At 39.6% G+C, this 25,329-nt stretch overlaps 1 protein-coding gene across 1 annotated transcript; it reads left to right on the top strand.

Moving 5' to 3' along the window:
* The first annotated feature begins 3,175 nt into the window (after positions 1 to 3,175).
* CYBB (cytochrome b-245 beta chain) lies at positions 3,176 to 24,309 on the top strand. The gene is made up of 13 exons (XM_069873262.1): positions 3,176 to 3,322; positions 6,005 to 6,100; positions 7,444 to 7,554; positions 11,360 to 11,444; positions 12,688 to 12,833; positions 13,621 to 13,811; positions 17,430 to 17,559; positions 18,376 to 18,468; positions 19,606 to 19,859; positions 20,152 to 20,314; positions 21,140 to 21,286; positions 22,403 to 22,527; positions 23,203 to 24,309. Exons 1-13 carry the CDS (start codon positions 3,278 to 3,280, stop codon positions 23,327 to 23,329), a joined length of 1,713 nt encoding a protein of 570 aa, XP_069729363.1. The 5' UTR covers positions 3,176 to 3,277; the 3' UTR covers positions 23,330 to 24,309.
* Positions 24,310 to 25,329: the final 1,020 nt, after the last annotated feature.

Here is a 25,329-nt window from a genome sequence, read left to right as displayed (position 1 = left end):
TTGAGGTGTCTCTCCTTGGCTTTCCTTCTGCTATATGGGAAGGAGCTCAGCAATCTCAGCTCAACAGCATCCTCAGCAATGCAGCAGCTGGATTTATTTCACTCTGTTCTTATCACTTTCCCTTTAGGAGTTTATACATGCAGAAATTTACATTTCCCGTTTGAGGAAGCAGGTGTGAAACAACTGGTCCTGTTGCAACTATTTGATATTAAATTTGTACAGAAACACACAGAACACTATTGCACAGAGCAGGAGAGGAACTAAGTTAATTTCTAAGTAAGGGGGTGAAATTACTGCAAGGAAATGCAGAACTCTGAGACCTGCATGCTTTTGCAAATCTGCAATGAATCAAAAGGATCACTGTTCACTGAACTTCTCAGTGCAAAGGATGAAATATGCTGTGTTGTGATCAGCTAACTTGAAAAAAATTTTACAAGTAGAATGAGATGGTGTACAATTTTTTTCCATACTTCAGTTTTACACACTCCTACATAATAATGCATAGCCTCCAATGTTGCTTTTCTTGTACAGGATGCTTTTTTTTTTATATATTAGACCAAAGTACAAAACTTGAAAGTCTTCATAATATTCTAGCAATGACGTTTCACTCATTCAGAAGGTGAAAGCACCAGAGCTACTTCGGGGTGATGCTTGGGTGGTTTTGGTATCAGTTCTAATCACACCTGTCTCTTGCTGCAACCAGGCAAAGTTTGCTGTGAGTTGTTGCATCACTTTTGAAATTAATGGGAAAACTCAGAAACATCAGGGAGCATCAGAACTCAGCAGCTGTGGAAGGCCCCAGTTCCTCTACCCTTTCTTTTAGTTCAGGCAGTTCGATCAGCTATGTGCATTTGATGACTGCTAGGCTGGGAGTAGTTGAAATATATTGTGATTCATGGCCTGTATTCAGGCTGTTAAGAGGTTGTCAGACTTTGTGACTGCTGTGACTGATGTAATCAGCCCCTTCTGTGTTTGAAACCTCCTGAGCCAATAAATCCACATTCAGGTGGCTCTGGTGCCCCATAGGCTTCAAGGCAAGCTCAGAACATCCTGGATGACTTCACTTGCTCACCCCAGAGAAGCCGTAAGTAACTTTACCTAAACTAAGGGGCAGAAAAAGACAGCAAGAGCACTGGCATTTCTGGGCAGGGAGAATGGGCTAGTTTTCACAGCAAGAATAGGCATCCACAAATCAGAACTGCCCCCTCTCCTATCGTTCTCCTACCACTCCGCTGTTCAGCTCTCAAAGGCTACCTCCATAAACGAAAATATGTGGGGCCAAGCCCTCTGCTGACATTCTTTTGGGACAGCACTCAAAGTGCCTGATATCATATGACAGCCTGGCCCATCAGGGAGCCTGTCAAATGAGGTTGCTGCCAACCCCACTTAACAGGTTTTGAAGACTTCATTTAGCTTTCAGTTACTGAAGCCTGAGGACTTCAGTGTCAATTAAAACACTGCCAGTCCAGCCTATGTGAGGAGGTGAAGGACTGCTGCTTGTTCTGTTCGGTATTTGAGCTGTTAATTTTATACTTCTCAAGAAGGAATATAAGTGCAGAAGTCACCTGTATGATTCAGGTAGCTGTGTTTGTCCACTTGTTTTAGAAAAATGTAGAGATGTGTAAGTTTTCTTCTATAATGGATCTTTGTTCAAGTCATAGTTATGTCACCATATGGAGGCCATGTTCCACAAGAAATTCTATTTTGGAAGTAGAGGTCAGAAGAGAACACAGGCATTCGCCTTGGCTCTCCTCATCTTCACTTTCACATCAGGACCAAATGTCTCATCACTGCAAGAATCAGGCCCTAAGAAAGCAAGTTTCTAAGTGAGTCCAGAGTAAGGTAGGCTACGCCAAGTCACTTTTCTGACAGGTATGAGTCACACAGGCTTTATGCCACCTCTTCAGCTCTTGTCCTCACTGACAGTTCAGCATCTTGCTCTCAGCTGTAGATCAGGTTAGCATTTACTGTGGAGGGCAACCTTCAGCCGTATGAACATGATAAGAACCTTGCTATTTACTCCAGTAGGTGCACAATCAGGCCTCTGAAAATGTCACTGTGCTCAAAAGCTGTCAGCACGGTGCAAGGCTATGCCAGGCTCACTCAGGCTTTTCAGAGCCATGAAATCCTGCCGGGTTCAATAGGGGGTTGCAGCTCTAGCAGAGAGACACCACAGCTCAAACTGCCCTGCTGCTGCTTTCTCAAACCTAAAAAGATCTTTTGAGAGTGCCATACATACATACCCTTCATCTCTTTTGAAAGGAAACAGACTTGTGTCAGTCATTTTGGGAGGAGATCTGTATTGCTGTGGGGTGGAATACACATGAGAACAAACCAGTGGGAGGCATATCATGACACCTTGCTCCTCTCTAGGGCCTGGATCTTGCTGAAGGACGTCCGTTTTAATCCCGAAACTCCCTCCAAACTACTATTTTGCACTTCTTATTACAGGTTTTGGAACTGTGGCCACTTCAGGCAAAACATTCAGAAATAATTAAACTCACTTAATTTTTCATATATTTTTTAAACAAATATACTTGGGATAAATATCCTCTGGCTTGTAAGCTCTAAAATACATTGGACAATTTCCCATATTTTTCTCTCTAATCACAAAAGCAAAACACTTCAATTTTTTTCTTATATGGTGACATGGTTCCTGGGGCCGAGGACTCTGTGAGAGTGCAAAATATGAGAAATAACCTATCTAATGACAGGTGTCCTCAGTACTGGCTTGAGCAGAGAGGAGGTAGCAAGGCTTACACATATATTAGACAAGAGGAGTATTTGATTACATTTGGAAGCTTCTGTGGACATTGAGTTACTGGAAGAGTATTTCTAGTGATTATTTATCAAACAGAATCAGCAGGAATGGCAGCTCAGACCTGAGATGATAAAAAAAAAATTACAAGGTTGAGAAGAGATAACTCTCCTGTGTATTCCATGTTACATTTCAGCACTGAAAGTTATATAAAGCAGTAATATATTTTTTAGCAGGAAACATGACCAGTTATGTTATTTTTTTTCTTCTGCATCACAAGGGGGAAAATAGTCTTTTTCAACAGTTTATTCTTATTTGAATTATGAAAAGTTATATGTAAAGATGGTAGAAACATTTGAAACAGAACTATGGACATGATTCAATGGTTAACTTATTTCCTAAATGAATGAGAAAGGAAACAGGTTGCTGCAAGCTTCTGCTCTCACTTCCTTATGAGAGAAGACATAGACGCTGTTCCAGAAAGAACGGGGCCATTGTGCACATTCATCTCAGGCAATCATGGGTAACTGGGTGGAGAATGAAGGACTGTCCATCTTCGTTGTTGTAAGTACATTTTTTTATTGTAATTTGGTTCTAGTAAAAAGATCTACAGAAAGTTGTACTAAGCAGATCTCACTGTGCCAGTGGAGGATGCATGTGATTACTTAGAAACTAGGGCAGCAAGTACAGTGAAATGCTTCAAGAGAATAATTTTTAAGGAGCTCTGTCTGGTATCTTGATTGCTGCAGGCTTCATTGTCAACTGGGAAATGATCATATGTTAACTTTCATTTGTGTTTTCAGATATAGTTAAGTATCTGGGTTTTTTGGATACAACAATGACTTAAAACAAATAACATTACATTTCACTTAACCATGTGCATTTCAACAGAGAAAGCAATTACTACTTTTAAGAACAAAAGTTGGTGTAACTGAAAGCACATTTTCTTAATGGTGTAGAATTTGTATTTGAGTCAGATTTCAGTATTTAGAGGAACGATTCTTGAATTCTTCATTAAGACAACTAGTATTTGAACTGCATGTGTAGACAACTTGCATAGAATAGCTGTGAAGATAGGTTAAATTAATTCTGGGCAAAATTTAAAAATACTGAAAGTCCCAGTCACATTTACAAGTGCTAAAGAGCAGTTTTCCTTGGGAAAAGCTTAGGCAGAAGTTAGTGTTTCAGTGTTATCTTTTTTTTTTCTTCATAGTGTGATACAATCTATATACAATTTTATATAGATATATGAATAAAAACATATATAACACAAAAGTATAATATCAGTCAAGGGATTGTTGCCAATCACGGTTAGTATATGTAACTACTGAGAGAAAGAAAAACAAGTGGGAGGACTTTCTATATTTGTGGTGACTGGAATGTGAACATTTTTATGCAGAAAGGTATTTCTTCTGCTATGAACAACTGAAACTTACACATTGCCTTTACATTGTAGGTATATTGCTCTAGGAACATCACACTGGCCATTTAGTGTTTTCAAAAGGAGTGATTGTTTTTACTGTCACCTTCAATGACTTGAGGAAACTGAAACTGCCAAGTGATGAATTCTGGCATATTTTTTCAATATTGAAATATTGAAAGATTTAAGCAGGAGGGCCTTATTTTGTTCAAATAACAAATTTGGTTTTAGAGATTTGTTTTAGAGGTCAGCTAGTAGGGAAGAAAACTAAAGAAGTCACTGATAAAGATGCCAGCTGAAATGATAGTTCTCTGAAAGCCTTACCAAAGCGTTCTGCATTGTCCTCTACAGCTCTACTGCACACTGACTAGGTATATGGTTATCCAGTGCTTAACAGGACCAAGACAGACACAATTTCTATTGATTTACCCCAACAAAACAGAAACACATCAGATTTAACCCCAGCCAATGCTGCCTTCAGTGTCTGTGGCTAAAGAGCTTGGATGGCTGCCAACTCTACAACTCAATCCAAGTTGCCAGAGGTATCACAGTGTTTTTCAAAGAATCCATGTTCCATATGGTTGAACACCAAGAAGAACAGTGAGAGACCATCAAGAATCATGCCAAACTTCTTGATCTTCTGTGCGTGCTACCAGGCTAACATAGATGTGAGTGGCACACTCACTTTAATTATGTAGCCTAAGCATTTAATCTTGACATGGCTTAGTTTTTTAATGAAGTTTTGGGGATTTCCAATATATTGCTTTACCCTAATGGAAATCCCTTCATTTTCCTGTGTTAATTCCACAAGGGTAAGACACTTTCAAGACCTAAACTAATCCTGAGTTTTGTACAATGCCAGCTAGGCCAAAGAACTAGTAAAACATATGAATTAGAAGGAGTGAGGAACTAACAGTAATCTCACAGTTTCTGGCATCCTTAACTTACTACCAGAGACTTGGGTTTTCTCCCAGTTCTCAGACTTCCTCTCCTCTATTTTCGTGCTCTACCTTGTGCATCTACTTAGATGGAGGGGTCAGCAGTGATACAGATTGGTTTCACTATAGGATGTAAAATCAGCCAACCAGCTCCAGAAGAGCAAATGGCTGGATTTACTATGATCTCTGAGGCCAGGAAGGCTTGTAGCTGCTTTAGATAGCTTTTAGAAGGGCTGATAATTTCTCTTTCTTTAAGGAAACCTGCTCAGTAGGATATGCAAGTCTGAGAGAAGACTGCACTACAGCTACAAAGAACCCCAGTTCTGAATAGCCTAAGGATTACCAAAGAGCCTGTGTTGACTATTTCCTGCTGATTGATTTCTAACCTTTAGAGACTCCTACTTAACATAAAACGTTAGGCCTTAGGTGTAATTTAGGTCATCTATATTTAGATCTCAAGCTTCTTTGAGTCTGGCATGGCTCCTAAGTCTTTCTCTTACATAGATTGGTATGGCTGAGGAACCACCATTTGGAAGAGGCCTTAAACTTTAATGATGTTTGGAAAGTCAACTAGACTCACAGACTTAGCTGAACACCTGTACAATGATGGTCCAATCATGTCTAAATCCCTTGAACTATGCAAAAGCTTCAGCTACTTATTGCTGTATTTTGGTTTATAGTCACTCCCGTACTCCTGTGTGCACACATTAGAGCCATTTCCACCAGAAAGATTTATATTGCCTCTGCTGAACCTTTCACACCATGCAGTATGCCTCTCTTTGCAAACAGGAACACAGCGAACTAACTGAACATTACCTGAACTATGTAAATTCAGATGTATGATCTCTAACAACAAACTGTGAAGTTTCCTATTCATTTCTCTTTCAGCTTGTGTGGCTGGGCTTAAATGTCTTCCTCTTCTGGTGGTACTATCTTGTATATGACGTCCCGCCAAAATTCTTCTACACCAGAGTACTCCTTGGTGTAAGTACAAAATGTATTATATTGGCATAGACTGAGGACATAGCATTTTGAATTAGGGTCAAGTGGCTGAAGGAGCAGATTCATGTAGGAGTCAAAAGCCACATGCAAACAGATCACTGCAGATAGAAGTTCAGTGCTTCTGAGCAGAAAGTCGGTATGCAAAGCAGAGACACACCTATCTAGAGTTGTTCTCAGGTTACTATTATGCTCCCATTGTGCAATCATTTCCCCATGTAATTATTTTTCACAGCATGAAGAGTTTACAAATCTATTAGCTCTGGAAAGTAATCATTCACATTTTCATCAAGTGTATGAATAGCAGTCAAGTAGTCAAGTGACCCTGGACCCTGGGCTATTTAATACAGCCCGGTGGTTGATGTAGCATTACATGTCCTACTACAAATTTGCTTCCAAACCTACCACAGGTCATGACCAACTGACAGAGAAAATCAGTTTGTTCACATATTTTAAAAGCATGATCACAGACAGAATAGGCAGTCAAAGCTTCAAACTATAGAACAAAGCACTTCATAAAAGGTTTACAAAGCTGTGATTTAATTCAACAAAGCATGAATTCCCATTCTACATACCACTTCAGATCTATGGATTAAATTCTGTCCTTTGCAATCATGGTGCAGTCACCTTTGAAATCACAGAGATCTGTGCTTGAATAACTAGAACACAGCATAACCCAAAGTAAGTAACTGTAATTTTAAACCTGAAATGGTCCCAGTTAATTCAAGGAGAGCAAACATTATCCTTTCCTTCCCGTCATTATCTTTGGACTAAGATGATCATTATTACCTCTTTTCATACAGTCTTTCTTTCTTTGAAAATCTGAAATTATTCAGGAAGAGCAATTATTGTGAAGAGCAACTTTAAGGGAACATAATCCTAAAAGTTGAGGCAACAGATTTCCATAGAGAAATTAAAACCACTTCCCTCATAAGCTGTCCTTCTGCCTAGCGTAACCCCCCAGCCAGTTGAAAAAACTGTAGTTAGACTTTCTTTACAGCCTTGGGACAGAAAACTCTACTAATGACTTAGATATGCATCCACAATTGGCCATTGATTGTCAGGCATGACAGGGAGATGTTCATACAACCATGTTATTTCAAAACTGGAAACAGAAAATGTCTATCTGTAGGAATGTGTTCTGCCTGCATGTGTGTCTCTAACTTGGTTAAAGCATGACTACTCTGAAATGTGAACATTGTTAATTAGCTCTAGATCTCACACTCATGAAAAGTTGTGATGTAATACATAAATGAAATCTATACCTATCCATGTCCTGGATAATGTCTTAGGTAATGCGTTTAATAACAGCATCTTTCCAATTACAGCGTGCTTTGGCTCTGGCAAGGGCCCCTGCAGCTTGCCTGAATTTCAATTGCATGCTGATTCTGCTGCCAGTATGTCGAAATTTGCTCTCCTTCCTCAGAGGATCAAGTGCGGTAAGATGAAGAAAGACTTTCAAAATTTTTGAAAGACAATAACTCATGCAGCCTTGCAAATGTACCAAGCAACTTTGTCCAAGTTCCCCAAATATTCTGTACTTCGGGAATATTCTCTTTGAAGAAGTAGATAAGCCTGGAGTTTTGCTATGAGCAAGACTGAGGTCTATATGCCAACGATGGATCTAGAGCTCTGTGAAGAGGTTTCACCTTCATTTAGCCCTCTTTGAGTCTTCCCTTTTTTGCGCCCCTTGAGCATCGTGCTGCCCTGGATGCAAAGTTCCTCTTCCAGCTGGCAGCAGCCATAGGTGATGCTTACACACATTTGCCTTGTTTGTCACCAACAGAACACACATCTATAGCAAGGGATACAAGTCCACATCTTCTGTCTTTGCATGTTCAATTCTTAAAGTAAATGGGACTCTTTTTCATCTGGTACATAAATTATATTCTTTCTTTTCTGAGCTGTGTTTCCATCTGAGGATTAAATAGTTTGCAGGCCTTTTGACCCTTTCAAGCTCCCAAATGCAAAAGTTATATACTGCACTGAGGAATCACCACTAAGAAAAAGAAAACTGATTCTAAATGACAGCTGGAGAGGCTTCCTATGATGATACCAACTATATCACACTGCTGAAATCTCAGTCTATGGCTATTACGGAAGGAGTAATGCAGACAATGCATTGGTACAGACAATGCCATGGTACAGTGAAAAAGCAATAGTCTCCTCAAGCTTATTAACTGTCCTTCCAAATATATAATGATTCCTTCTTTCTCTCTACCCACCTTAATGATCAACAAAACCAGTTCACAAAAGTAGGTTTTCATCTCCAAATCTAGTATAAATTCTTTCATGCAATTAAGACAGCCTGTGGCGGCTGAAAAAGCAGAATACAAAAAAAAAGAAGCCATAAAATAGATGCAGTGTTTCAAGATTCCTTCTTAGGGAAAGACAGTTGGATACAAAGTAATAAGAAAATAATCAGAGACAACCCAGGCTGTACCCCTGTCTATTACATACATCCTGATGATTATTGTGGCTGACTACATGAGAGGTGTTTGCCTCACTAAGCTCCTAAATTATGTCCCTGAGTAAGTCCAGTGGCCTGGCCTTATTAAGGTGTGACACTTAGGAAAATAAAGTTGGAACCACACAGGCCAGGCTTTCCAGTCTTGTGCTATACCCCTTCAGATTCTGGGATGCTGCTAAAGCATGCAGCCATACTCCTAAAGCATGCAAAAAGAAAAGAATATTAAGTAAAATTGTAGGGTTACAGCTGTTCTTCCTCTGCCCTGAGAAGGATCAAATAGTATCCACCAAAATTCAGGGCTGACCCCCTAGGCTGCAGAATTCAATAATGAACATAAATTTAGTAAGAATTAATGTTGCTATTGGATGAATGCAGCTGGAAAATACTGACTGGCTCTTGATCATACGAGGCCTTTAGGAGGTCTGAAATAGCTTCCATGGGAGGTAAGCTGAAAGCAGTTTGAGCAGAGGCCTTCTGAGGCCAAAACAAGGAAAGAGCTGAAGACGCTTCTGGAGATGGTACTGGAAGGCTAAAAATGGATTCCAAGGAATCAGAGAACTGTATTCCAGCTGGAACTTCATGCTACTTGTCCTGAATTACTCATCTCCTATCATCTACAGCTTGACTTTTCTAACCAGTATCCCAATAAAGCTGTCCTTATCTTTGTATTTAGGCTGCAAAGTCCTCCTGCTTTGGGAACTGTGATAGAGTCTCACTCAGACTACAACCAGTTGGCAAATGAGAACCATGCAGACAGCTACAGCTCCGTACCTGCTGCCTGCCTGCAGTTCACTGTCCTGCTGATAGCACTAGGCTGTATGAGGAAGTGAAGGGCTCCAAGTGTGAGCAAGGAGGTGAGGGAGGGCCATAAAATAGGACTGTTAGTCAGCTGGAGTGTTTTCTAACTTCAGTTGGTTTATGCCATAAAGCTATACCTCAGGAAGTAGGTAATTTTATACCTTAAACAAAACATGCACAGTCCAGTGTGCCAGTGGTAGCGTCAGGACAGTGGTGGCCATAGTGCCAGGGTACAGCTGCTTATACTTGTTCTGCCATCAGCAGAACAAGTATAGCAATAATTAGCAATACTTTGCAAATAACATCTGTGAGGATCTCTTCAGAAAAATCAGGATTTCTAAATGTCAAATAACTAACTGAAAATGTAGTGACCTTTCCAACAGCAATGTCATTAGGGTTAAGGAGAGAGGAGAACTGTTCAGATCCACTGTTCGACAGGAATATGCTGGCAGCTTTTGCACTTTACCTCCTGCCATCCAAAAATTATGCACTACAAAGTTATTTGTTATTAACTGAATGAACAGCTGTGTTGTCTTTGCATGCCCTTTACTGCTGTAATCATCACTCTCGTTAATGAGCTTCACTGCTGAACCTAGCTACAGCATTTTGCTGTTGCTTGGCCTTCTGCTTCTTGAACAGAAAGTCCTAGTGGATTTTGCAAGGTAGTCAAGCAGAGTTGGCATTTCCTCACTATGCTACAGTTTATTCTGCAATCTTTTTAATTGTGTCTCAAGACACATGATACAAAGAAGGTCAAATTTCTCCTAGCTACTGTTATAGTCAACAGAAGTTATTGCAATAGACCCAGTAGGTTAGAGTTTGCCCTGTAATCAGCATAACAGCTGGAGAATAACCGAAGGAGAGAACTGTTTCCTGATTATCTATTTATCTGTACAGTTAATGCTCATGGGAAATGGGCTGGTATGGAAGAGTAGGGCCACTCCTGACGTATCGGCACTAAGTAAAGAACAAATCAGAAGTTAAATTGTTCTGGTGTTTCATCATCCCTTCTTCTGTTTTACTCTTGTATGGTTGGTATGATCAACTCCGTCTTATCAGCTGGAAAGATATGTAACCTTAGCCTGCCATCTACAAAATTAATGTCTAACAGACAGCTGGGAGAGTATTTTTGTCTTCATCATTTTGTTGCCTGAAGCATCTGCATAGTTCTTGTGAGGAAATGTTTGTGTTAGTTTGCATACTGTTTTCTTTCTTTTGCCAGTCAGAAAAAGCAATATAAAGACACAATACAGGATAATCATTCTTGCTACTGTGTGGAGACATCAAATGCTAGATTTACAGCACTTAAAGTTATAGGAAAACTCCCACCGACCACAGCACAATATAGATGGGGCCGGTTAGGAACTTGTCATGATTCTTAATGAAACTATCAATCTGGTTTTTCTTCCATTTGTAGCAGCAGAGATTTATTTCTTTCTCTTTGAGTAACTCCATCAACAAGTTGTAAATGAATGACCAGTGAGTTCACCCAATATTTTAGGGAAAGAATCACTTCATGTTACCGACCATAAGTGACAGGCACGTTTGGGGTGGGAGCCCCTGGAGACAATTATACCTGAACTTTAAAGTCCATTTCTACAGTGTAAACCACCATGATGTATGGTGGCATCTTGGAGAAAGCAAAGCAGTCACCCCGCCATGGCAGGCTGTGATCCCTCCTTCTGTTTATAGCATCTAAATTTAACACAGAAAAGATATATACTTCTGTCATACTGGATATTAAGGTTTTCTCTTTATCAAATACTTTGTTTCAACACATGTTAAAACATAATCTGTTATTCCTATATTCTAAAGTACAGGGGAAATATTTTTGTCTATATTTGGGAATTCTGCACTTTTACTAGCAATGACACCAATTGTTGTGCTCAGGGCCTCTGGTTTTGTCCCTGCACTTAAATAAGCACACATAGACATCACAAATACTCTTCAAATACTTTTTTTCTTCAAACTTGAAGTGCTGTTCTACCCGTATAAGACGACAGCTGGACAGGAACCTCACCTTTCACAAAATGGTGGCATGGATGATCGCCCTTCATACTGGTTGGTACTCAAATGTTTCTTTGTTTATTTCTTTCTAGTGCATTATACGCAGAATCCAGGTGAGACCTGACTTCATTAACCTAAAGGAGTCATTGCGTGTGCCAAGGCTTAAATCAGTTTCTGAACACTGTTCTGCAACTGGCAGATAGCAAAGCTAAATAAGAAAGACAATTTTTCTCTTGAAACATTTGCAACATTTATGACATTGGTTAATAAAGGGTGTTTAGCAATGGCTTGAGAAGCAGATACCCTGTCTTTAATTCTTGTTTAGACTTATTTCTTAACTATTATGACTAAAACAAATAATAGAAATCGTGAAAGAAAAGGGTATAATGTCTTAGACAGGACATGGAAACATTTTCATATTTTATTTCTCATTGCTTAAGCTAAGGGATTTCCATCTTGTTTGTTTGGGGTTTTTTTGGTCAAATTTGTCACTTCTCAATGCAAGTACCTTACAAATATCTTTGTAATCTTTGTATTTTTACCATCAGCCTTGGTGTCAGTAGATTACTGAGCAGGTTCCTTTTCTATGCTGTGGCTGAAATCTCACCACCACTTCAATAGAAAAGGAGTAGGGAGGTGAAGTTAACAGAAGGTCACAGAGGATGTCTGCAGCAGAGCTGGATTGTTCGGAGTGTTAGATCTGTACCTGTCAGGCCCTTTTTTTGAAGGTGAATAAGTACCTCGTGATATGAAAGGGGAAAAATTTTGAAAAAGCATTATATGGCTTATCCCTGAAATAATGTGTAATGGTAGTAGTGTGAAACACCACAGCTGTATTAGGTTTATGGACACATTCAGCTCAGCAAGTTTGTTAGTGATTATTAGCAATATAGCAAAACAAAGCAGTACTAGCAAATGTGACACCAAAGAGATCCAGATCCACTTCTCAACTCTTTGACAAAAATCCTGGATGATCCTGACAAATAATTTAAGCCAACTTATGCTTCTGTTTCCAATGTATTAACATACTACTTGAATTATTGAAAGCCTTTGCTGAACGAAGTACATGATGAAAAGGCCCCTTAACTTCTTTCCTTCCCCCACCGAAGAAAGGTGTAAACTTCAGATGGTAAATTTTTAACAGTAAAACACTTGACTGATCTGAATTTTGATGAAGACGGTGAGAGTGATAAAGGTCTTAAGCCGCTGTTGACAAATGTTAAAATGTTTCAAATATCACCCAAAACCACTAAGTACTTGTGCTTAACCCTGATTATTTCTTTTCCATCACTTCTAGCAATTCACACCATCGCACACTTATTCAATGTAGAGTGGAGTGTGCAAGCCCGCGTTGAAGAGGAAGGAACTCTGGCAGCTGTGCTTTCTAGCCTCGGTGATAACCCAGATGAAAGCTATATCAACTTTTATAGAAAAACTATTGGAGTAAGTGACATTAGGCTGTGAATAGTCATTATATTTGTTTAGATGATCATATAAGACAATTTGAACAGAGGGTCTGTTTCTGCTGTGTACAATCTGGGGTTTGGCCTTCTTGCAGCAAAACCTTGTGTAAATCGTTCTTCTGTATTTGTAGCGATATTGTTGCGGAATTTTGGTAGTTCATTAAACTTCTTCACCTGAGGATTTCAAAGTAGTTCTAAAACATTATGTAAAAAACAAATGCCCTGTAGAGAAGTCTTCTGACTAAGGTAGACACAGCACACATAAAGGTACAAAGAAACCACAGCAAAATTTTCGAACTTGGGCTGCTAAAAAAAAAGAAACACAAAAATAAGGAACTTGCCTGTTCCTCATAAGCACCAAGCATCCAGTTTGTATATAAGCTACAAGACCCACAGCTGCACAACACCACCAAAAAGGAGAGCTTTCACTTAGCACTGTAAATAAGGATGTGGGACCTCAGCTCTCAACAACAGAGCTCTGCAAATGTGCTCACCTTCACCAAGCCCACACTGCTGAGCAGTGGCAGAGTAAGAAACAATGTTTAGTGTGTGAATCAGTAGAAAATCCTTTCTGTCTCCTTCCTCTTACTTTAGTAAAGGTAAATCTGCAGTAAGAATTTGGCATTGGCGGAATACAAATTCACAGAGGGTGACTTAAAGACTTACCAATAGGTAAAGGATTTGATGACTGAGACAGAATGATGGTTCAGCTGGTTCTGCTTTGATTCAACCCTTTCCTTAGACCAATGTGTGCAATTATTTCACAGAATCCTGTAGGGGGCTTATATGTGGCTTTCACCTACTTGGCTGGTCTTACTGGAGTTATCATCACGCTGGCCCTCATACTAATCATCACTTCATCCACCAAAACCATCCGAAGGTCGTATTTCGAAGTATTTTGGTACACCCACCACCTCTTTGTCATCTTCTTTATTGGCCTTGTCATCCATGGTGCTGGGTGAGTATTCATGCTTATCACACAATACATGATAACTACTGTATCTTAATGTAAAGCCCTCTACACACATAAGTATAGAGACTTAATCACTAAGTAGCAGTTATTTTTGGTGGTAATAATGGGTGAATACAGGCTTTGAGAGTTAAGAGACTCTCACCGATACATGTAACAAGCTATTCACATGCATGAGTCTTTATGAGACTATGGCATACTTAATCTCACTGATACTCAACTTAAGATATTTTAATTGGAAAGCTCTTTTCTAAGGTTCCTGTTTCTAATAACTAGTTTATTTTTCTGTCTTAAAAGGAATTGCATCACATACATGCATGGAAAGAGAACTTAACATAAAAATGATATAGTCTAGGATTTTGTTAGGTAAACAAAACTTTAATAACATAGATTTGTCTTTCAGACTTAGATGAACTTTTAATATCAGCAGCATCTCAGAATATGTTTTAGCTTTTGGAGCTCAAATATAGGCAACTGTAAGATTTTGTAACTTCCAAATGCCAAACATCTTTTTGGCTTGTTCGCTACCTTCTTCTTAAAGAGCTGAAACGCCTAATGAAATAATTTAGCACTACGCGAACACAATTTTAGCACCTAGGAAAAATAATTTTAGTTTCATTTTATAAAACCACAGAACTGATGCAGAGGGGAAAAAAAGGCTAAATAACCAAGCAAAATTTCGTAGTTACACTATTTTGTCCATTTTAAAGGAAACTGTAGTTGCATTAGAAAGTGTGCTTTTAAAATGCCCAGTAAAAATGACTCTTCAAAACCACTTCCTCTCAGTCTAGTAGTGCCAGGCAAATGACAGAAATGGGAATACAACAGGAAGAACAAAAATAGAAGGCAGATGAGAATCACCACCAGCATATTTGTCCATTCCAACTTTCAAAACAAGAAGAAGGTTTGAGCAATACCTGTTGAAGGAAAAGGACAAATGTTTCATGTTTCCTGCAGCAAATATTATATAGTTACTGACAAAATGTCCAAACTTGGCCATATTTACACACAATACCATCAGAAAGCAAACTTTGCTCTTTCTAGAGGTCAGTGAGGAGCATATATTTCATAGAAGTTGACTTTTTATGACTTCATGTTTGGTATACTTCCACCATTTTAATGCACTGTGTTCAAAAGATGAGAGTTCGGCCAGCATTGGGTTGAACATGATTGTCAGACAACTTCTGCTATTCTTTGGAAGGAGATAAGCACAGGAATATTATTATCCATAGAGGGAGGGATGCTTTCTGGCTGTGAACTCGGTGGCTTCACTTAATGGCCTTGAAGGTGAGAAGGACATTTTGAGTTTAGAAAAAACACCCTAAATAATATTTGACAGTCTTTTTACATGCAAGGAAGGCATCTTAGCTGTACAAAGATAGATGTTATGGAATAAGCATGTTCTGAAAGTCTAAAAGTAGCATGTTAGGGAGAGGCATAGAGGCTAGTTTACCTAAGCAGACAGAAGGCTGTGTCCTATATATATACCGATACATACATATATATTTTTATATAAAGAAAACTGAACCAAAGATAAGGAATAGAATCAAAAGGGCAGATTCTTATCCTTTACAAGCTATTACAGCACTTTTGTATCACTGATGGTTTTTTGTGCACGAGCTATGTGTCACAGACAAATGTCCCAAACATCACATCATAGTAGACATAAAGAGGAGAGAGCATAGAGGTTCAGATCACCCTGCCCTGCAAGTTAAAGTAAAAATTTCAGCTGAAAAAGAACTAATTAGAAGGCTATACTACTTAAAGGTTAATTACAGTTCTGGAAGAACATCTACACTGAATAACAAGGGAAAAAATAGTCTTTTCTTCCACTTGTACAGGGTACTGGCATTGTTGAACCTCAAATATAGCAAAGGGGAAGGCAAAAATTCTCAGGCTCATTTTCCCTTAAGCAATGGGGTGAGGAGTGACCAGAAACGGGCTCCTCCTATTCCTGTAACTCATCCCAGAGGGCAGCTCATCTGAACCAGTTGCTACTAGTAGGGAAGTAAACTGCAACTGGTGATCTTCCTGCAAATTGCAACTCGTGATACTCCTGGGACAGTGTCATTCCTTCCCTTTATTTTTCAGGCAGGATGTTAACCAACACTTTAATGAGGAAGAAGTTCATTAGTAATATTTATAAGCAGTACAATCTTTTAACTTTCAAGACTGTGCACAGGTTTTCCAATAATCCTCTGACAAATCTACCACTTAAAGCTAGGCTTACATATGACTTGGACACCATGCTTTTTTAAAACGTCAGAAACATGGTCTAGTTCACAGAAACTGAGCTAGAAAAGCAGAAAGAGAAGTCACAGGAAGAAGATATCAACAGAATCATCTTGGCATAAAACTGAACAGCCTGATCAGAATCAGACCGTTCCTGGGGAAAATCAGCAGATCTTAATCTGAATTTCTCTTCCGTGACCCTCCTCCTACGACCATCATTTTTGCAACTGTTACACACCCCTGAGGTTGCAGGACTCCAGTCAGTGGCAGGAAATGGTGAACAAGATGAGAATATATAGTATTTTTCCCCCTCAAAACTGAAACTTTCAGTGTCTTTTAGCACTCCAGTTCAGCACTAGCCCTGCTGCTGAAAATACAGCTGAACTGGAGAAGTCAGGCTTCTCTATAGTAAAAAACCCAACAACAACAAACCCTAATAAAGCAAGAATATAGAGGCCAGATCATCAGCTGTTTATAGCTGCTTTGTCTCAGTAGCATCTGTGTTCATCCACACCAAGTGAACAGCTACTCCACAGTTTTAAAGGGAGAGGAAGGGTCAAAGTGTTCTAGAAAGAACTATCCAAATTTCTAAGATAAACAACAGAAGTAATTTCTGTACTGGTCACTAGGAATTTGATTACCCTGCCCACTCCAGGTTTTGTTATTATTGAAGAAAAAGGTAGGATAACTATGAAAAGAATGAAGCTTTCCCATTGTGACCACTTCCTGGAAAAACTAATGGACAAACCTCTCAGTTCCCCACTCAGTATTTTCCCCTACAAACTTTCCTCACCGTTTTTACCAAATCTTTAATACCATAGAAATCCACAACTTCTATGGGAACACTTATTTGGGAGAACTTCCATACTGGAGGACCCCCCATACAAGGACAGGCTGGGAGAGTTGGGATTGTTCAGCCTGGAGAAGAGAAGGCTCTGAGGAGACATTTCAGCAACCTTCCTGTACCCGAAGGGGCTACAAGAAAGCTGGGGAGGGACTGTTTACAAAGGCTTGTAGTGATAGGACTAGGGGCAATGGGTATAAACTGGAGAGGGGCAGATTTAGACTAGACATGAGGAAGAATTTCTTCATGATGAGGGTGGTGAGAGGCATTGGCACAAGTTGCCCAGGGAAGCTGTGGATGTCCCATCCCTGGAAGTGTTCAAGGCCAGGTTGGATGGAGCCTTGGGCAGCCTGATCTAGTGGGACAGGTTCCTGCCCATGGCAGGGGTGGTGGAATTAGATTATCTTTAAAGTTGCTTCCAATCCAAGTCATTCTATGATTCTATAAATAGAGAAGTACATAAACAGAATAACAATAAGGGACGAATACCTTCATTTTCATTTCATTGTCTGAACATTTTTTTTTTCCAGGCGTATTGTACGGGGGCAGACAGCTGAGAGTCTGGCTGAACATGATCCAGAGATTTGCTACAAAAACTTCACTCACTGGGGAAAGAAAGGGGCTTGCCCAATCCCCCAGTTTGCAGGGAATCCTCCTATGGTAAGAACAATTGTCTTGAGTGTAAGACAGTAAATGTTTACTGTTTACTCTTTTTGTAAATAACATATGCACTTGCTGTAGAAAATTGTCAACTTAATCCCCATGGTTCTTCGGTGACAGCTTTATTTACATATAGCAATAGATTTGGACGCAATGGATATAAGCTGAAATGGGCTACAGACAGACAACCAGTGTGTCATAAAATGATGACCATTAACAGGCAAAGCAAAAGAACAAATCACACCTGAGAACTGTTTGCCTAAATTGTATTTTGTGGCTAGTGGGGATTTCTAGAAAGTACTATAATCCACGTAATAAGTAGTTTTATATTATTAATAAACTAATGGTAATTAAGAGAAAATTAATGCCTCTGGAAAGGTGACATTGAAACTTCAGCTTTTATTGACTAACCAGGTTGGGTGTACATTCACATTTCAGACTGATCTATTAGCAGAAATCACATCTTTTCCTGCAGCAATACAGACTTGGGTCAATAATACATTCAGAGCTTTACTTCACATTTCACTTACTTACCTTAGTTTTTGGACAGAGACCAAAGCACTCAGAAGAATATCTTGTGTAACTGTGGTAGCAACTAAAAAGTTAGCTGTGACTCTCAACAGAAAGAAATTCCCTCTCTGACCAGAAGTAATTTTGAAGGTGTCATAAAGGTTTTGAAGGTGTCATAAGGGTTCCCTACTCTGGTTGATAAACAACCTGTATTACCTGAATTTCATGTCTGCTCATAGCATTTCCAGGACTCTTATCTAAGTTGTCATCTTCATCATCTGACTTTACATTTTATTCTGCTCACAGACATGGAAGTGGGTAGTAGGCCCCATGTTCTTGTACCTGTGTGAGAGGTTGGTGCGGTTTTGGAGGTCACAGCAGAAGGTTGTTATCACAAAGGTACGTGATGGTGCTATGCTTAACACCAGGTAAAACATTACGGTTTTTTTCAAACGGTGCAGCAAAGCCAATTGCTCCTACATGACAAGACAAAATTGGCAGTGAAAAGCCTCTCAGGAATGTTCTGGCTGCTATCATGCAAAAATAATGCCAGCCTTGAACACATAAACGTAGCCTGTCTCTGACAGGACTGAATCTTAGAAAAATAAATTAATTTTCTTTGTATTGAGTGAAAAATTGCGCAATGTAAGAAATCCACAGCCTTAAGAGTGTTAAAGATACCAAATCTTTGTTTTCAAAACTACCCAGATATTTATGAATTCCGATTTCTCAGCAGAAAAAATGACACCTGAAAAGCGAAGCTAGGGGGTGCCTGTATGTGCAGCCAAAGCTAATGATAAGCTTCCTTTCCCCATGGTGCATTGCAGAGATATTAACACTGGTTCTGAAAGTCTAACAGCCAGACTAGCATGGTGCTAGACTCAAAAGCAGAAAAACTATCCTGGCCTTTCCCAATGTAATTTCCTCACATGGCATTGCATTGCATCTTATGGGCATACTCAGTTCAAGCTGTAGCAGGATTTAGGGGATGACATTAGGTGTCACCACTGTGCCCTGGCATGATGCTGACATGTTGGAAGACTCCTATATACAAATGTGCTTTTTTGTAATTGTACCAAAACATCTCTGAGACATTTCTACACCATATGCCTATGATGCCTGCTTAGATCCCTGTTGGCAGAAAATTTATTGTACACTCCTAAGCACTAATATTAATTCTACATTAACAGATAGAGAGACTTGATTTTCCTTCTTGCAAATCTCTTCTGAAAACTGGAAGTAATTGTGGCAGACATCGTAGTGATGGAAATACTACCCTTGCTTCTAGAATATCACTTATATTTGTTCTTGGCATAATACAGGCAGAATGCAAAGGCCCATATTTTAGGTCCCATCCACCTACTGCAGGGAAACATCAGTTTCCAGTGGTACTATCTAGCCAGTTCCCTGTCTGTATGATACCCTTGTGGTCTTCCCCTTACACATAGAGTCAACTCATTAACATGAGCTTTTCTTCTCCCTCTTTATCCAAGACTTGTTCTTCTCCCTCTTCATCCCTTGTTCCTCTCACTGCAGGTGGTCATTCACCCCTTCAAAACAATTGAGCTCCAGATGATGAAGAAAGGCTTCAAGATGGAGGTCGGGCAATATATTTTTGTCAAGTGTCCGGCAGTGTCTAAATTGGAATGGCATCCATTTACATTAACCTCTGCTCCAGAAGAGGATTACTTCAGCATTCATGTCCGTATTGTAGGGGACTGGACAGAAGGCTTGTTCAATGCCTGTGGATGTGATAAGCAAGAATTCCAAGAGGCATGGAAGTTGCCCAAGTATGTACAAAGAGCCTCTACAGCAAAGTCAACCAAAACCTATGGCAGTTCAAGTTTTGCTCAACTAGTTAGGTGGCACCTGTGATACAATCCTTAACTACTTCTATTGTAGATATGAGCCTTGGATGAATCTTTTAATTTTTCCTCCTATCAACACTACCTCTTCTTTTGCTGACTAGTATTCAACCCAAATGTACATTGTAGCAGGCAAAATCTTTACCTTTATATTGTAGTTTTAAATGTTGTTAATAAATATTCACTATTGATTTATTAAGTGTACTTTCAATTACAGGATAGCTGTGGATGGCCCCTTTGGAACAGCGAGTGAGGACGTATTTAGTTATGAAACTGTTATGCTTGTTGGAGCTGGAATAGGTGTCACCCCCTTTGCATCTGTACTCAAGTCTGTCTGGTACAAATACTGCCATGATGCGACCAACTTAAAACTCAAAAAGGTGTGTTTCCTCTTTCCCAGTCCAACATAATTGTTCAAGGGCCAACAGACCAAATCAAAACAGGCCCAGCAAAGGTAGTGAATCTTAAGAGGAGAGTCCATTTACCTCACAAAACAAGCAGGGAAGTGGGAAGGTCAAAAGCAAAAACATAATGAAAGGAGAAAGAGCCTATGAGCAAAATCACTCATGCAAATTGACTTTAGCCCTGGGGATTTCTGCTTGCAGTGGAGGTGCTGTTCAGTCTGTGTTAGAAACACGAAGTCCAAGGCACTAGTACAGCCTGTGCAACTATTGGATTCCTTCCCTAAGCACACAGAGAGCAACTTTGTGTCGGTGAAAGAGCACTGCTACCATCCTCCTCTTGCTTCCTGCCCCTGGAAACTCCCTGTACAGGAGTGCAGAGCCACACTCTGGAGTTATGGTCATATTTAGAGAACAGAACTGGTTTTGTTACCTGCTTTAATTTACCTTGCTTGACAGCAGGGCAAGAAGATAGTGTCTATCTCTAAATCATTAATTTATATCCTAGCAAACTGTTTTACAAGGATGTAAGTGGGAAAACACAATGAACTAAATATGTAACCTGCCGGTGGAAGAGAAACATAAAGTTGTTTCCTTGTTCTTGCAGTCACTCATCCTGCTTCACAACCCTCCCAGCATCAAAACTCATGAATTGCTTAGATACCACTTACCCATCTACTGAAGTAGTCAGGTCAATTTCTACAGGAACTCTACAATCCCCATTCTGTCAATTCTGTCAGCAAATGTAAACTCAGAAACCATAGTTGCCTACATGCCCTGACAGCTCACTCTTGTTTCTTCCAGATCTATTTTTACTGGCTTTGCAGGGACACTCAAGCCTTTGAATGGTTTGCTGACCTCTTGCAATCTCTGGAGGCTCAAATGCAGGAAAGGAATAACGCAGAGTTTCTCAGCTATAACATCTACCTTACAGGCTGGGATGAATCTCAGGTAAAAACACAGTGGAAAGTGTGACTTCCATATGCACCGAGGCTGATGTTAGCATGCTACTTTTACATAAATGTTCAAATGGTACTTATCCTGGGCCTCCATCTGGCTCTCAGAGGTTTTAAATGCAGACAGGTATTATCCATCAGAAGTGACATAGGATCAGCTGCTAACATGCACTCTGGCTTCCTTCCTGCTTTACTCTGGCTGTGTACTCTGGAAAGCAGCCTTGCCTTGTAGCAGCAAACAAGCAAGTATCTCTAGCAGCGTTAGGACCGGAGAAACTAATGCACAAGGTCTGAGTGATTGCAGCATACTTGTTTCAGGACTCATGAGTTCTTTATCTGATCCCATGCTCATAGGGCTGCAAAGGAGCAGCTCTTCCATAAGCCACCTAATAATGTATGATTGAGTCAGGAAAGGCGCTCACTCTATTGTTTTGTGATGTTTTATTTTACTTATATCTCACTGTTGCAAAATTCACCATGTGCCTGAAGTACTATAGCTCAGTTAGAAGGAGGGGTAGGAGTGATGTACAAAGTTATCACACAGGCAGTGGAAAAAGAGGAAGAAAAGAAGAAAAGTCACACAACTCTTGCCTGGGGAGAAAGTTACCTGTATATTTTTTGGCATATAAAAGTGCTGCAGAACGCTAAAAGGCCTGGACTTGTGCCTTTAACCACATCTTCTCTTCTTGGCTCCACTTAGCTTTGCTGGCCTAGGTGAAAGCTACACAGGGAGGGCGGACAAGACCGCCTTATATGGATCAAACTTCACAGAGATCAAACTGGCAGGACTTCATTAATGTCAAGGGATTTGTATTAGTGTACCTGAAGGGAAACGATTTATTATTTACAGCTTTATTTTACAGTTCTTAGACTAAACCAGTTCGTTGCAAAAGAGATGTAATTGCTGTAATCACTGTGTTCGATGCTTCATAGCTTTAAACCTTGAGATCACCTAATCTGGGGAAAGTAGGGAGTCAGGACTTTACTAATGTTATATTGTAAAACACGATCAATTCCACATTGTCAGTTTGGATATCATTCAGTGTGTATTGATTTTTTTTTTTTTTTCAAAAGAATGCTAACACTGTCCTTTGTATTTTGTTTCCCACAGGCCACTCATTTTGTAGTGCATCATGAAGAAGAGAAAGATGTGATTACAGGCCTTAAACAGAAAACCTTGTATGGAAGACCTAACTGGGAAAATGAGTTCAAAACTATTGCAGGGCAACATCCTGGGTAAACCTGCACAAACTGGACTTCCTCTGTCTAAATGCCATAATAGCACAATCTTGTTCCTTTAGCTGATAAAAGTTTGATGAACATTCTTTTTCAAAAAATCTGTAGGTATTTTCTATTCTTATTTCAGCCATGGACACAATTTGTGGTTTTAACCAAATAGTTTCAACGTACAATTTAAAACAAAAATCATCCCTTTTTGGATAATTACTAGCCAAAGTTATAGAAAAAAAATACTCTATCATTCCAGCTGAAATAGATAGGAATATTAAGTGATATCTAAATGCCTCCAAAAGTACTTTTAACTCAAAAAGTAAAACCTGAAAATGGATGAGCTTTAGCAGAACCCCCCAAAATTAATAGGAAAAATAAATTAATTTCAAGAATTTGAGCTCTTTGAAGCTCTATTTCTTTGACTTCACTGAGGTCAATAAACCTGTTTTCTCTGACTCCTGCTGAGATGAGATTTAGCCCATCACTTGTTTTAGAAGCAGTAGTAAGTGCCTTGCAAGTTTTAAGGGGTTATAAATTTTAAGGATTAGACATCAAGTTCTAATTTAGTTCCTGTAATTGAGAAAAAAGCCTTTGCCCCCATGGAACATAAGACTGATTTACATGAAGAACATCCATCTGCTCCATACCTAGCTCCTGACGATATTTTTGTTTTCTTAACAGCTCCAGAATAGGTGTTTTCCTCTGTGGACCCGAGGGCCTAGCTGACACACTCAACAAGCAGAGCATCAGCAACTCAGAAGCTGACCCACGAGGAGTACACTTCATTTTTAACAAAGAAAATTTCTAGCTCCCCAGCACGTGGGAGTCATTCAATACAAAGACTGGATTTCTTTTTCTATTTGGAGTCTGGGAAGGACAGACCAGCTTCTAATCTCTGCTACACTAACGCAAATCCCTTTGCTTCTTGGGAATTATTTTGGCGCTGTGCTAGAGTTAGAGTCGAGTTTTACCTTAGGGAAGTATGCACTGCCCTCCGGGTACTGACAGTTTAGCAGAATCCTATTTTCTTTGTCTGTGTGAGGGGATTTCCCCTCAATTAACTGCTTTTATCCTCCTGTTATTCATGACTGTGAAGGGTCTAGGAAGCCCTATGCATTTGTGGGCCAATTCACAATGATAAAGCTTAGTGCTATTAAAGAAAAAAGGCTTTCTAGCATAATTCTTGCTGTTAGGAGACAGCTTATCCTATCTAGGCCAGTCCATGGAACAAGGAGGGGTTAGGGAGGGGTAACTGAGAAAGATAGTTCCTTCCAAGAGGAAATCGCCTTTTTGCAGTAGCAACTTTTGAGGCTTCCAAATACAACCATAAATATCTTGTCCAATAAATAGCACAGGTAGCTGAAAAGCAGCCATTCCTCTTTAGGAAAGCAAAGAACTGGAAAGAAATTACCTGGATTTCTGAATGCCACCCTCAACCCAGCTGTCAAGACATAACAAGGACAGAGTCAAACGAAGTCCCACTCCCAGCACTTGAGCCATCACTCCACAGCTTTGAACATTCACAGTTTCACATCTTCAAATTCATAGCTCAGTGATTCAAGAGATTTTTTTTTATTTTCAAGACTGCTATTTCTGATTTTCAAGGCTGAGAAAACTTATTGCTGAATGATTTAATGGTTGTTTTCTGAAGCAGCCCTGAATGCATACGGTACTTTTGGCCCTATTGTTCAGCTGTTCCTCTTTGATGGTGAAATAGGTTTGAGAAAGTACAGATCATGTGGACAGTATCTGGAATAGCTATTAATAAAGTTTCCAGTGTGTACAAGACACTCATACAAAGCACAGTACTTTTGTATGTATATTACAGGTAGCACATTCTTGAGGGGAAAAAAAAAAAAAAGGAACTGGAACTTCTAATACCAGCACCAAAGAAAAAGCATTAAAATCAGCAGCATATAAAAAAATACAAAAAACGAGTGCAAAAAGTCTTGAATAAGCCACAGGCTAGTGCACCATGAGTCTCTTGTTCAGCGCAGTCACCTGCTTGCTGTCTTTTGAACTCTGCAGCCAAGCCTTTTGAGAGCTCCTATACAGCATGAGACCTTGCTGATAGGTTCTTGCAGTGACAGAAGAAAGTGGTGGCCTCCTCCTGCAATTTCAGAGAGGTTTCTGTAGCCATCTGGTTGCACGTAGCATTTTTTTACACCTCAGCTTCCCAGACAGGATGTGTTCTCCTTTTACATGATTTTTAAATGCTATCCAAGCACTCCATGCTACTTCAGGACTGCTTACCAGTTTGTATTTATTAACATAAGTTTCTGCGAACAGTTAAATGACAATAAATTATGCCAACATCTGAAAGGGAGGAAGCCACAGTTGGTGAATACTAGCAAAGATCAAGTGTTGGTGGGAAATATTTCAGTTCTTTCCCTCAGAAGGGCCATATTTAAATTTGCATAATTCCATTTGAAACATGGTTATTAAATCAGGCTACAGATTAAGCAGAATTAAAGAAACTTTTTCTGCAGAATAAAAAGCATGATACTGAAATATAATAAGGCTCTCATCCTTTGCAGAGGTTTAGTGTTTGATAGGAATGGTTGGGCTCGATGATCCGGTGGGTCTCTTCCAACCTGGTTATTCTATGATTCTATGAAATATTTGCCTTTGATTTTAATGGAAATACAATCAGACTTCCATGCTGTTAGAAAGGCAGCAAAGAGGAATTGCAAGGGGTCGAATGGTGATAGCATGTTTATCATGTGAAGAGTCTCAGAGAGTGTGTATTTTAATCCACTCATTAATTTTCTTAACATTGCCATGTTTGTTCTTAAAGTTCCAGGAATT

Source organism: Phaenicophaeus curvirostris, chromosome 1, assembly GCF_032191515.1.
Source record: "Phaenicophaeus curvirostris isolate KB17595 chromosome 1, BPBGC_Pcur_1.0, whole genome shotgun sequence".
NCBI lineage: Eukaryota > Metazoa > Chordata > Aves > Cuculiformes > Cuculidae > Phaenicophaeus > Phaenicophaeus curvirostris.
The sequence above is the reverse complement of the archived record's forward strand: the minus strand, read 5'-3'. Positions and strand labels throughout refer to the sequence as shown.

What these genes read in the sequence shown, in the direction of transcription:
- CYBB (XM_069873262.1), top strand. Translation starts at nt 3,278, where the DNA reads ATGGGTAACTGGGTGGAGAATGAAGGACTGTCCATCTTCGTTGTT. An exon ending in ACACCAGAGTACTCCTTGGT is followed by an intron (nt 6,101 to 7,443) that starts GTAAGTACAAAA and finishes TTCCAATTACAG; the next exon opens with CGTGCTTTGGCTCTGGCAAG. An exon ending in CAGGCTGGGATGAATCTCAG is followed by an intron (nt 21,287 to 22,402) that starts GTAAAAACACAG and finishes TGTTTCCCACAG; the next exon opens with GCCACTCATTTTGTAGTGCA.